The sequence below is a fragment of the Bison bison genome, unplaced genomic scaffold, assembly GCF_000754665.1.
Source record: "Bison bison bison isolate TAMUID 2011002044 unplaced genomic scaffold, Bison_UMD1.0 scf7180017864531, whole genome shotgun sequence".
Lineage (NCBI taxonomy): Eukaryota > Metazoa > Chordata > Mammalia > Artiodactyla > Bovidae > Bison > Bison bison.
The window spans coordinates 5594074-5607892 of record NW_011495081.1 but is presented as its reverse complement, the minus strand read 5'-3'; the positions used below and the strand labels follow the sequence as shown (position 1 = coordinate 5607892).

Below are 13819 nucleotides of genomic sequence, written 5' to 3'. Positions count from 1 at the left end.
TCCAGTGTTCTTGCCTGGAGAATCCCAGGGACGGGGGAGCCTGGTGGGCTGCCGTCTCTGGGGTCGCACAGAGTCAGACACGACTGACGCGACTTAGCAGCAGCAGCAGCAGATGTATTTCAAAACCTAAAGTAAACATCATAAAATCTGAATTTAGATTTCTTCTACCTGTAGTTTCATCTTAAAATCTTAATTTATTTTATGTAATTTTTCTACATGAAAACTGTGAATAATAATAATATATGTATCATAAGACTACTTTGAGGTAGAGCAAGCCTTTTGGAAATGATCTGCTGGATATCCGAATATAATTTTTTATTGTCAGTTTAAAAGTGTGTCATTCCAGATTCTCTGAAAAGTTGACACCAAGATGGAACTTAAAATGTGTATGGGTTTTAATTGAGGGCAGAAGGAGAAGAGGGTGATAGGGGATGGTTGGGTGGCATCACTGACTCAATGGACATGAGTTTGAGCAAACTCTGGGAGATAGTGAAGGACAGGGAAGCCTGGCATGCTGCAGTTCATGGGGTCACAAAGAGTCTGACACAACTTAGTGACTGAACAACAACAATGCTCTCACAGGCATTTCTTCTATTAAAATCCATACTAGGGAGAGCTCTAAGTAATACTGGGAGACCTGTCAGACTGAAATGCAGGCTTCAAGTAGAGTGAAGGAGAGAGGAAGGGAAGACTGGGTGGAAGTCTGTTGTGCAAGCTGAGGAGCATGTGGCGAAGCTGGTGACACATGCTTGAGTCAAGGTTGTCCATCAGAGGAGTGTTGTGACTCCCTGGATTGGGCTTGTTTTAGTGTCTTTGGCCATTGGTGCCTACCTGGTGATGGATGTAAAAGCATAATAGCTTGGACCCTGGGTCAGTTATGGTCCTGTAGTTAGAGGCTTGTGACACGCATTCTTGTTGCTTCCTCAAAAGTTATAGTTGATATCATCCTTATTGCCTTCATCATAGCCTTCTTGCTAAGTAAATTACAAAAATATTTTTAAATGTCTTTATTTTCAGTCACCCCTTTCCCCATGAGTTGATGGGAATATTGGACTCTTAAATAGGCCTAAGGCAGTGCATAAATGACCTCTGGTTGGAAACAAGATAGAACTCCTTCCAAAATAATTTCCCATTAACAAGTTGAGAGTAGTGACAGTGATTGGAATAAGAGATGGTACACACTTCAGTTTTCCTGGTAGTTCCACTGTAGCTCATCCTTAACTTTAAGATTAAGAGATACTTAATTTTGCTCAGAGGTTCCCATGTCTTTTCTAGTCTTTGTTCATCAAGTCTGGTTACATTCACTTCTCAGCCTAAAAAAACACTGTACTCTGTACCTGAAACAAATAAGAGATTTTAGGGAGTTTAAAACACCTATTTTTATCTCCCAGTCCCCCTTCTGTTTTTTTTTTTTTTTAATTATGCTGTAAATTAGAAAGTGTCTTGGTCTCAAGTTTAAGCACTGACCTGCCTTTGGGACCATCCCATATGTTGTATGCCCAGATGGTGTTTCCTAGCATGGAGGCTGCTGCCCTTTTGTGCTGATTCCAAGTGACAATTTGGTACAAAGTGCTCTGGAGTCTCCTCACTGACATATATGGACTCAAAGCCACACAGCATTCAGACCAACAGCTAAATTCAACATCTAGTGAGAAGCTAGATGCTCACGCAAAGAGTGAGGAGTGAGGAACTTTCCTCACTCAAAAGCCAGGAGCTCCTCAAAGAGTCATTCATAATAGTTAAAATACAGTATTCACAATGTATGGTTTAGAATGTACACCTTTCATAGGTATACTTTTAAGAATGATTATACATCAATTAATATTTTGTACTCACTCTAAATCATCTTGAGACTTTAATTAAATTCAAGAGTTGCATGAACATATCACAGAAACACAACCAAACTGCCCTACGTGTATGTTTATTGACAGGTGTGCATTTGCATTCTTTCAGAAGTTTAGTTTGTTTCCTCATCAGAATACTGTTTGGTTTTTTTTTTTGCTACCTTCTGCTCTTTTGTCACTCTCCCAAATTCTGTACAAGTGTCACTTCCGTGCTGCATTTCCACAGAGAATGAAGAGTAGAATGTGTAGGCTTTCTACTGCACAATGAGATGGTGCATTTTTTTCAACATATGCATACGTAAGCCTTCTTTTGTGAATGGGACTGATAGGGTCAGATAATGTTTAAAGGGAAAGGCTTTATGTCTCTCAGGCCTCTATGTTTCCACATGGATGCTCCCACACACACATAGATTGAATTATGAACAGACCCATTAATGCTGGGATCACAAAAGGTCAAGTTTTGTCTTTTTTTTTACCCCCATTCACATAGCCTTTGTAGAGAGGGAGAAAAAAAAGGGATTTGCACGAAAAAAAGATTCATGATGAAGAATTTTAAACATATTCCCCCTTTTAGCAACATCTGTGATTTGAAAAAAAAATCGTGTTATGTAAAATGATTTAGAAATATTGTTTTACCTACCCAATTTTGGTATATGAATTATTTCATGCATAGTGTTATCTTTAAGGGTAACACATGTTATCATAATAACTGAGAAAAAATGTAGCACTTTCAGAATAAAAGGCCTTATGAATATGTAAAGTAACAAAGTTTGAATAAAATTGGATGGAAACTTCATCAAAACATCAGTGGCAGAATTCTTGATATATGTTCTCCTATGTTTAAGATGTAAGTTAATCTTTGCTATGGCATCTTATTTGATAATTTTAAGTTATTAAAAAAAGGTCATAATTAGTATAATTATGCTTCACATACATTAACAGATAATCATACAGCCAAGGAAAATAGCAAAAATGATAGAGAAATGTTTTGAAGCAACAAGAATTTATAGGAAATGAAACTTTAAGGCTCTAACCAATAGCCCTTTAGAATGCAAATGACATCATCAATTGTATGGTTGGTTGATTTCTGATGTCACATGAAATCCCCTATCAGTGAAAGGCTATGAATTGTGACAGTAAAGCTAGTCATGTATAAAAATGCTCTCAAATCAAAGCCTGAAATTCCTCCTTTTTTTTTCTTTTGGTGGCGTGCTATAGCATTAGGTACAGTATATAAAATTAAAGAGAAAAGTATTATTGACTAGCAAAATATATTGCATGTTCCTTAGTATATTTTTAAGACTACATAAAATTATTTCTTTTTGAATTATATGGTACCGGGTATAGGTTCAAAGAGGACGCTTTCCAGAAGTAGCGTGCGTGCATGCTCAGTCATGTCCACTCTTTGTGACCCCATGGACTATATAGCCCCTCAGGCTCCTCTGTCCATGGAATTTTCCAGGCAAGAATACTGGAGTGGGTTGCCATTTCCTTCTCCAAGGGATCTTCTTGACCCAAGGATCAAACCTGCAACTCCTGTGTCTCCTGTATTGGCAGGCAGATTCTTTACCACTGCCTTTACTCTACTGGGAAGCCCAAGTAGAATCTATTTAAGGCATTTGAATATTAGATTTAATTTTGTCAGATAACTGTAAGAGCAAGTCACCTGGTCTGCTTTGGTCTCTAGCTTTGGTATGATAGATACTGTTATCCATCATCTTTGAGGATAATACTGCTAGAAGGTAGTATGGTAAAGATAAAGATGAAAACATTGACTAAAATTGAATCAGTTATCACTGCCATATCTTAAGTTTTGCAATTTTCTTATAGAGTTAACTGTATTTGGGAAGCATAGAACTTGGTTCCAGAAAGTAAGAAAAAGTCTTGAATCTTGAAGAGCAAGATGAAGAAGGCAGTAGGGTTGGTGAAGTGTAGGAGGGGAGGAAGGAGCTACTTGGAAGGTTCATTATACTACTGGAGGTAGATTAATTAGGTGGAGATGGCAGGATGGCTTAGAGAGGGAGAGGTTAGGACAGGGACCACTCAGTATTTATTTTGAAATGCCAGTAATGGGAGGGGATGAGGAGACGAAGAATTGGGCCAGAGTATTACTTATAAGAAAAGCAAGGAAAGAGAGGAAATATGTGTTTATAAGAAGGGTTGATAAACTACAGCCCAGGGGCCAAATCCAGCCCATTACTTGTTTTTCTAAATAAAGTTTTATTGGAACATAGCCTTGTCAATTTGTTTACATATTGTCCGTGGCTGCTCTCAAAGTATAGCTGCAGGGTCAAATGGTTGTTTGTTTGTTTGTTTAATATTTATTTATTCATTCAGTGCTTTGGGTCTTAGCTGTGGCACAAGGGGTTTTCTATCTTTGTTGCAACATGTGGAATATTCACCTGATTAGGAATTGAACCTGGGGCCCCTGCATTTGGAGTACAGAGTCTTTGCCAATGGACCACCAGGGACCACCAGGGAAGTCCCCAGGGTTGAGTAGTTTTGATGGAGACATTTTAACACAAAACTGAAAATATTTATTATCTGGCTCTTACAAAGAAGTTTGCCAACACTTTATTTAGGAGAAAGCATTGCTTAAAGGAAGCAAGTGGTTGGTCACATAGGGACAAATAAGAAACCGCCCCCCCCCCAAAAGGAATAATTTAGTTTTCTTATATGAATATAATGCTTCTAAAGTTCTTCAGTCTGTTCAGTTCAGCCGCTCAGTCATGTCCAACTGTTTGCAACACCATGGATTGTAGCCCGCCAGGCTTCCCTGTCCATCACCAGCTCCCGTAGCTTGCTCAAACTCATGTCCATCTAGTCGGTGAAGCCATCCAACCATCTTATCCTCTGTCATCCCCTTCTCCTCCTGCCTTCAATCTTTCCCAATATCAGGGTCTTTTCCAGTGAGTTGGCTCTTCTCATCAGGTAGCCAAAGTACTGGAGTTTCAGCTTCAGCATCAGTCCTTCCAATGAATATTCAGGGTTTATTTCCTTTAGAATTGACTGGTTTGATCTCCTTGCAGTCCAAGGGGCTCTCAAGAGTCTTCTCCAACACCACAGTTCAAAAGAATCAATTCTTCGTGCTCAGTTTTTTTTATGGCCCAACTGTCACATCCATACATGACTACTGGAAAAACTGTAGCTTTGACTAGACCTTTGTTGGCAAGGTAATGTCTCTGCTTTTGAATATGCTGCTGAGGTTTGTCACAGCTTTTCTTCCAAGGAGTAAGCAGTCACCATCTGCAGTGATTTGGGAGCCCCAAAAAATAAAGTCTGACACTGTTTCCATTGATCCCCAGCTATCTGCCAGGAAGTGATGGGGCCGGATGACATGATCTTCATTTTTTGAATGTTGAGTTTTAAGCCAGCTTTTTCACTCTCCTCTTTCACTTTCATCAAGAAGCTGTTTAGTTCCTCTTCACTTTCTGCCATAAGGGTGGTGTCATCTGCATATCTGAGGTTATTGACATTTCTCCTGGAAATCTTGATTCCAGCTCTTGCTTCATCCAGGCTGGCATTTCTCATGATGTACTCTGCATATAAGTTAAATAAGCAGATTGACAATATGTAGCCTTGACGTACTCCTTTCCTAATTTGGAACCAGTCTGTTGTTCCATGTCCGGTTCTAACTGTTGCTTCTTGACTAGCACAGATTTTTCAGTAGCAGATAAGGCGGTCTGGTATTCCCACCTCTAAGAATTTTCCAGTTTGTTGTGATCCACACAGTCAAAGGCTTTACTGTAATCAATGAAGCAGAAGTAGATAGATGTTTTTCTGGCATTCTCTTACTTTGTCTATGATCCAATGGATGTTGGCAATTTGATCTCTGGTTCCCCTGCCTTTTCTAAATCCAGTTTGAACATCTGGAAGTTCTCAGTTCACATACTATTGAAGCCTAGCTTGGAGAATTTTGAGCATTGCTTTGCTAGTGTATGAGATGAGTGCAGTAGTGCACTAGTTTGAACATTCTTTGGCATTGGCTGTCTTTGGGATTGGAATGAAAACTGACCTTTTCCAGTCCTGTGGCCACTGCTGAATTTTCCAAATTTGCTGGCATATTGAGTCCAGCACTTTAACATCATTCTTGAGAAAAGTAAAATATAATTGAGTATTATATATGTATATATACATAATATCATTATCATATGTATAGGTTTCAAATTAACTAGGCAAAATAGAAAAGTAAATATTCAAATACTATGGATAACAGTACAAACTTGCTTTCATTTACTTTCCTGAAATTCTTGTGGGAGGGATAGAAATCATTGACTTAACATTAGAGTTGGTTGGGACAAATGCCATATTTTTAGCTGAGACAGAAAGAGAATGAACTGTCAGAACATGAGAGACTCTTGAAGAATGATTTCTTATTTTACCTGTGGACACTGAAGTAAGGTTGAGAATCTATGTGATACTTTCAAGACCAAGAAAGACAGTTAAAAATTAATATGCAGAAAATTACTCTATTTAAAAATGTAAACACTGTAATAATATAACATGTACGTGAGACTTTATAGGTTACCCGTTGTGTTGTCCGTTCTTTAGTCTCATCTAACTCTTAGTATGGTAAGGGCAATATTAGTCCTCACTTGTGGATGAGGGTCTTATTACCTGTTCAAAATCTCTCAGTCAGCCAGGATTTTAACTCAAGATTTCAAAAAGTCCATGCCTTGTTCAGAGTCATTCATAACTCTAGATGGGTCCAATTTGATCACTTTAAAGAGTCGTGGATAAACTGAACTTCTGCTTTTCATCTCTTTTGGTCACTACCCTATATCGATCAATGTTTATGTAAGAATCCAATCTATTAGAATATAAGGTTGTATAGCATAATGAAAAGTCAAAGAATTGTAATGATTTTAATTTGCTAACTATATGGATTAAAATATTAACTTACTATTTTTGATAGTAATCCATAAGTCAAGTTCTTGACTCTTAAATATGTTGATTAGAAATCCAGAAATTTAAATACAAAGGGTAAATGTCTCTAAACCTTTGCTGTTTCTGAAAAATTCTATGCATCATTCTGAAATGTATATATATTCAAAATATTGCCTAGAATATTCAGAATATTGTCTTTGAAGTATGGATATTTTGAAAAATTATATTTATGAAATTTGGAAAATTATATTTTGAAGCATTTGGAAGGAAGAAAATAAATTGTTTCATTTGAAAGGCCCACACAATGTTAATAAAGTTAACATATGTGTTAAAAATTTAAAGGTAACTTACAGATGGCAAAATAAAATATTCTAGAAACTAAGGTATATAAAATAGAATTAAATATTGTCATTGATACATATATTTGATTATTTAAAGTCTTAGAGAGGTCTTATTCTGTTAAGCAGCTTAAAAGTCCTTGGCAAACTTGTAAGATGTATATGTTTCTTTCTGTATCTAGAAAGCAATTGTAAATAGGTAGCTGTTCCATATTATTAAAATTCAAAATTAGAAATCTTCCCATAAGTAAAATTTGTTAATGAAGGAATGTATACATCATCTGTTCACTTTACTTGAACATAGATCTGTGCTCAGATTCTTACATTGAAGTCATTTCCCTCACATCAAACTAGGCACTCAAAAATCTAATAGGTGTGACATCAACAATTACTACTTGCTAACAACGCTTGTAATTTAACCCCTTCAGGTGAACAGGCTGATTGATGAATTGCAGACAGCTATCAAAAGCAACAGAGGTCATCTCTCTAAACTTGGCCCCCAATTACAGGCTGAGCAGGAGCAATTCTCCTCTTATGTCTACCAACACATTAAAAGCCTTCCAGCAAACACTCTTATCCCAGGAGGCCTGCAGCTCAAGGTGGGTGTCATTCTGTGACTATCAATGGGTTCAGCCAGAGACAAAACACTCTGCTCCATTTGGAGACCCTTGTAACAATGCCACTCAGCTTGAATTTCTTTTTCTGTTGTCTTCCTCAAACTGGAGTTTGAATTACAAGTGCTAATATTACCATCAAGGAACTGTTTTAAAAGAAAATATCTAGAGGTCTTTGAAATATGGATTTATCAACTTTAGTTTTCAACCCAGAGAAGCAATTTTAATGAAGAAATTTAATCACTGAACATTTATGTGCTTCTCCAAGAAACATATATTTTTCACAGGAGTCACTGTGTATTTCCATTTTTAAAAATAACTTATTTGGAGAAATGGACAAGCTTTAATAATTGACAGACAGTGGCAATAGGAATTAAAGGTGAAGGGCCAGGTGACTGATTCATGTTCAAACTACATTTCCAGGGAAAAAGATCTGTATTGGATAAGTGTGACACATGTCTGAGTTCACTTGGTAAAATCAATACTTCAGAATATACTGGGAAAAAAGGTGAATTGGTTATCTGTCAGGACAAGATGGCTAAATGTCCTAGACTACTCTTTGCTATTGCATCTTTGGAAAAGAAAAAAAGAATTCATATTCGGCTAAAGTGGTTTATGTACTGGAAGTTTAGGTAAATACTTTTATCATAATAGTGTATCCATATTAAATATATCAAGTTAAGATTGTTCTATAATCTCATATCTCATATTTTGAAAGACTATAATTAGTAAAATTAAATTAATCTGAGCATGGCACTTTTCCCTCTAAAGAACCATTACTACAACTCTTCATTTCCTTTTGATTATGTTTATATTTGAATGTTATTAATATTCAAAGTAATTGTATTTTGATCAGCCTTTATATCTACAGTTCCCCTTAATATTCAGTCTTATTCTGCAAGTAACATGGTAAACATTACATTTTCTGTCTATAACTTATTTCTTTAACAGAATTCCTTGTTTGCATTTTGAATGAGAATATTACCATGTAAAAATTGACCTTTGGGGAAGTGTAATTCCAAGATAAACAAATGGTCATTTATCTCTTATAGTCTGTGCTAGTCAGCTAAAGGTTTAGGAAATGATGTTCAAGACATCAAGGTCAAGTAGTCCAGTAGTTCTTTTGCTGATTGCTGACTTGGTTACAGATCCAGGCTTCCATTTTGCACCTAACTGTAAGGTCTGAAGCCATAAAACTCCTAGAAAAACTATGCTTCCTGCGTGCTGCCTTAGTCTTAGCAGTATATATTTTTGGAGATCTTCAGGCAGGGGTACCAAAAGCAAAAATAAACAAATGGGACTACACCAAACAAAAGAGCTTTTGCACATCAAAGGAAACCATCAACAAAATGAAAAAAAAAAATACTGAATGGGAGAAGATGTTTGCAAAGGACGTATCCAAGAAGGGATTAATATCCAAACTATATAAAGAACTCACACAGTGTCAAGAAACACAAGAAATTCAATTAAAAAATAGGCAAAGAACCTGAATAGTTATTTTTCCAAGGAAGACATACAGATGACTAATAGACACATGAAAGGATGCTCAGCATCACTAATCATCAGGGACCTGCAAATCAAAATGACATGCAAAAAACAATGAGATATCACCTCATACCTGTCATAAATTGCTGTTATCAAGAAGATAACAGAAAAACAAGTGTCAGTGAGGATGATGGAGAAAAGAAATCCTCGAACATTGTTGGTGGAATTGTAAATTGGTGCAGCTGCTATGGAAAACAGTATGGAAGTTCCTCAAAAAGTTAAAAATAGAACTGCCATACAATTCACACTTCCACTTCTGGGCATTTATCTGAAGGAACAAAAAAAAAAAAACAACACTTATTTGAAAAGATATATGCACTGCTATGTTCATTGCAGCATTATTTACAATAGCCAAGAAATGGAAGCAACCTAAGTATATATTGATAGACGACTGGATAAGGATGTTTTATGTATATTATATGAACATACACACACACACACAGACACACACACACACAATGGAATGTTGCTCAACCATAAAAAGAATGAAATCTTGTCATTTGCAGCAACATGGATAGACCCACAGGGCATTCTGCTAAATAAAATGACATGTAGACAAATACTATATGATTTCACTTATATGTGGAATCTTTTCATACTGTTCATGGGGTTCTCAAGGCAAGAATACTGAAGTGGTTTGCCATTCCCTTCTCCAGTGGGCCACATTTTTTGTCAGAACTCTCCATCATGACCCATCCATCTTGGGTGGCCCTGCACGGCATGGCTCATAGTTTCATGGCCCCCTGGTATGAAGAACTGCCTGACTGGAAAAGACCCTGATGTTGGAAAAGATTGAAGGCAGGAGGAGAAGAGGACAACAGAGAATGAGATAGTTGGATGGCATCACTGACTCGATGGACATGAGTTTGAGAAAGCTCTGGGAGTTGGTGATGGACAGGGAAACCTGGAGGGCTACAGTCCATTGGGTTGCAAAGAGTCATACATGACTGAGTGACTGAACTGAGCTGAACTGATATGTGGAATCTTAAAAACAAAACAAAAACAGACTTAGATATAGAGAACAAACGTGGTTACCAGAGGGTGGGGGTTGTGGGGGATTGGGCAGATTAGAGGAAGGGCATTAAGTACAAACTTCCAGTTATTAATAAATACACCACAGGGAGGTAATGTATAGCACAGGGACTATAATCAATGTGTGTGTGTGTTAGTCGCTCAGTCGTGTCCTCTTTCCAACCCTGTGGACTGTAGCCTGCTGAGTTGCTCTGTCCATGGAATTCTGCAAACAAGAATACTGGAATGGTTTGCCACTCCCTTCTCCAGGGGACCTTCCCAACCCAGAGATAAAACGTGGGTCTCCTGCATTGCAGGTAGATTCTTTATTGTCCAAGCCACTAGGGAAGTCCATAGTCAATAGTATTGGAATACATTTTTTATATGATGATGTATGGGTACTAGACTTAATCATGGTGATCAATTCATAATGTGTATGTATCAGATCACCATGTTGTACACCTGAAACTAAAGTTGTATGTCAACTGTGTGTGTTTAATCAGTTGTTTCCAACTCTTTGGGACCCATGGACTATAGCCGGCCAGGCTCCTCTGTCCAAGGGTTTCTCCAGACAAGAATACTGGAGTGGGTACTAGAGAAGGAAATGGCAATGCACTCCAGGATTCTTGCCCAGAGAATGACTGACTGACTGAGCACTCAGCAACCATTCCCTGCTCCTGGGGGTCTTGCCGACCCAGGGATTGAACCTGGTCTCCTGCATTGCTGGTGGATTCTTTACCATACTTCAATTAAAAAAGGGAAAAAAATAACGAAAAAACAAAATGAAACAACACAAAACCAAAGATTCCTGCAAACAATACTTCTTCGTTTCAGAGCTCAACATTTGCCTTTCCCTAACAGAGCTGTGCCAGGACAGGTACAGGGAACTTTCATTTTATTTCTCCCCTTTTTTGAGCTTCGTCTTTCCCCATCAGCTCTATGATAGCAATCCTGTGTTTACAGGAAAACAATTACCTGCAACACAGACCCTCTCAAACCATTTCAAATAAAAGGAGGGTTTGTTGAAAACATGTAAAGATATCTCACAGAAAATGAAAACCAGGAAATACAGCTGATTCTCACAAGTCACTTCTTTTCCATACCTCCTTTTCCTGAAGCCCTATGATCTCTCTCCTCATCTTTCTGAGCTTTGAAATTTCTCTTTTCTGTCTCCAAGCTGGCTTTCTCTTTTTACTCCTTTGTTTGTATATGAGGAAAATTGTGGCCCCTTGTTGTTTTTCTGGCCCTAACTTTTTAGTTTAAATGGTCATCATCATTTGAATAGAGTCTTTGTGTCTCCTAGTTTAAATCATGTATAGAGAGAATCTGTTTGCATCAGTCCAGCCTTATCTAGGTCCCTGATGTCAACTCAACCACCTGTAACCACTGAGGGTTGTGTGCAGTACAGGGCATAGAAGAGTTTCCAGTAATTAGTTTAGAAAGGGAAGTTGGTCATGAATGGCCTAAGTGATTGACATGTTTCTCATATATAATTAAATGGAACTTATAAATAAATTATTGTGTATTTTTTGTGGTAATGTATTCTCTCTTTTCCCTCTAGCCCCCATATTTTTGGGAGTAGATGTTTGGACTGCAGGAAAAGACATTGAGATCTGTAGTTTTCTAAGCTAATTCTTACATCTGAAACAGCCAGGTAGTAGAGACAAAACTGGATTAGCAAAGTATACCCTAAGTATTCAGAATTGCAAATCTCTTAGAATTGAGGAGTTTTTTCATACTCTCCAGGTGAAGTGAAAGTCACTCAGTTGTGTCTAACTCTTTGTGATCCCATGTCCTATACAGTCCTTGGAATTCTCCAGGCCAGAATACTGGAGTAGATAGCCTTTCTCTTCTCCAGGGTATCTTCCCAACCCAGGGATCGGACCCAGGTCTCCCTCATTGCAGGCAGATTCTTTCTTTTTTTTTTTAATTTATTTATTTTAATTGGAGGTAATTACTTAACACTATTGTGTTTGGTTTGTTTTGCCATACATCAACATGAATCTGCCACGGGTGTACACGTGTTCCCCATCCTGAACCCCCCTTCCACTTCCCTCCCCATACCATCCCTCTGGGTCATCCCAGTGCACCAGCCCCAAGCATCCTGTATCCTGAATCGAACCTGGACTTGCGATTCATTTCTTATATGGTATTCTGTATGTTTCAATGTCGTTCTCCCAAATCATCCCACCCTCTCCCTCTCCCACAGAGTCCAAAAGACTGTTCTATACATCTGTGTCTTTTGCTGTCTCGCATATAGGCCTATCGTTAACATCTTTCTAAATTCCGTATATATGCGTTAGTATACTGTATTGGTGTTTTTCTTTCTGGCTTACTTCACTCTGTATAATAGGCTCCAGTTTCATCCACCTCATTAGAACTGATTCAAATGTATTCTTTTTAATGGCTGAGTAATATTCCATTGTGTATATGTACCACAGCTTTCTTATCCATTCATCTGCTGATGGACATTTAGGTTGCTTCCATGTCCTGGCTATTATAAACAGTGCTGCGATGAACACTGGGGTACACGTGTGTCTTTCAATTCTGGTTTCCTCAGTATGTATGCCCAGCAGTGGGATTGCTGGGTCATAAGGCAGTTCTGTTTCTAGCTTTTTAAGGAATCTCCACACTGTTCTCCATAGTGGCTGTAGTAGTTTGCATTCCCACCAACAGTGTAAGAGGGTTCCCTTTTCTCCACACCCTCTCCAGCATTTATTGCTTATAGACTTTTGGATCACAGCCATTCTGACTGGTGTGAAATGGTACCTCATTGTGGTTTTGATTTGCATTTCTCTGATAATGAGTGATGTTGAGCATCTTTTCATGTGTTTGTTAGCCCTCTGTATGTCTTCTTTGGAGAAATGTCTATTTAGTTTTTGGCCCATTTTTTTGATTGGGTTATTTATTTTTCTGGTATTGAGCTACAGGAGTTGCTTGTATATTTTTGAGATTAGTTGTTTGTCAGTTGTTTCATTTGCTATTATTTTCTCCCATTCTGAAGGCTGTCTTTTCACCTTGCTTATAGTCTCTTTTGTTGTGCAGAAGCTTTTAATTTTAATTAGGTCCAATTTGTTTATTTTTGCTTTTATTTCCAATATTCTTGGAGGTGGGTCATAGAGGACCCTGCTGTGATGTATGTTGGAGAGTGTTTTGCCTATGTTCTCCTCTAAGAGTTTTATAGTTTCTGGTCTTACATTTAGATCTTTAATGCATTTTGAGTTTATTTTTGTGTATGGTGTTATAAAGTGTTCTAGTTTCATTCTTTTACAAGTGGTTGACCAGATTTCCCAGCACCACTTGTTAAAGAGATTGTCTTTTTTTCCATTGTATATTCTTGCCTCCTTTGTCAAAGATAAGGTGTCCATAGGTGCACGGGTTTATCTCTTGGCTTTCTATTTTGTTCCATTGATCTATATTTCTGTCTTTGTGCCAGTACCATACTGTCTTGATGACTGTGGCTTTGTAGTAGAGCCTAAAGTCAGGCAGGTAGATCCCTCCAGTTCCATTCTTCTTTCTCAAGACTGCTTTGGCTATTCGTGGTTTTCTGTATTTCCATACAAATTGTGAAATTATTTGT

At 37.8% G+C, this 13819-nt stretch overlaps 1 protein-coding gene across 1 annotated transcript in view; it reads left to right on the top strand.

Moving 5' to 3' along the window:
- The window catches only part of DCDC5 (doublecortin domain containing 5), a 405912-nt gene that overhangs the window by 142434 nt on the left and 249659 nt on the right, over window positions 1-13819 (top strand). The window contains exon 5 of the mRNA XM_010831800.1: window positions 7498-7668. Within this exon, the coding sequence (XP_010830102.1) occupies window positions 7498-7668 (171 nt within the window). The remainder of the gene's footprint in view (window positions 1-7497; window positions 7669-13819) is intronic.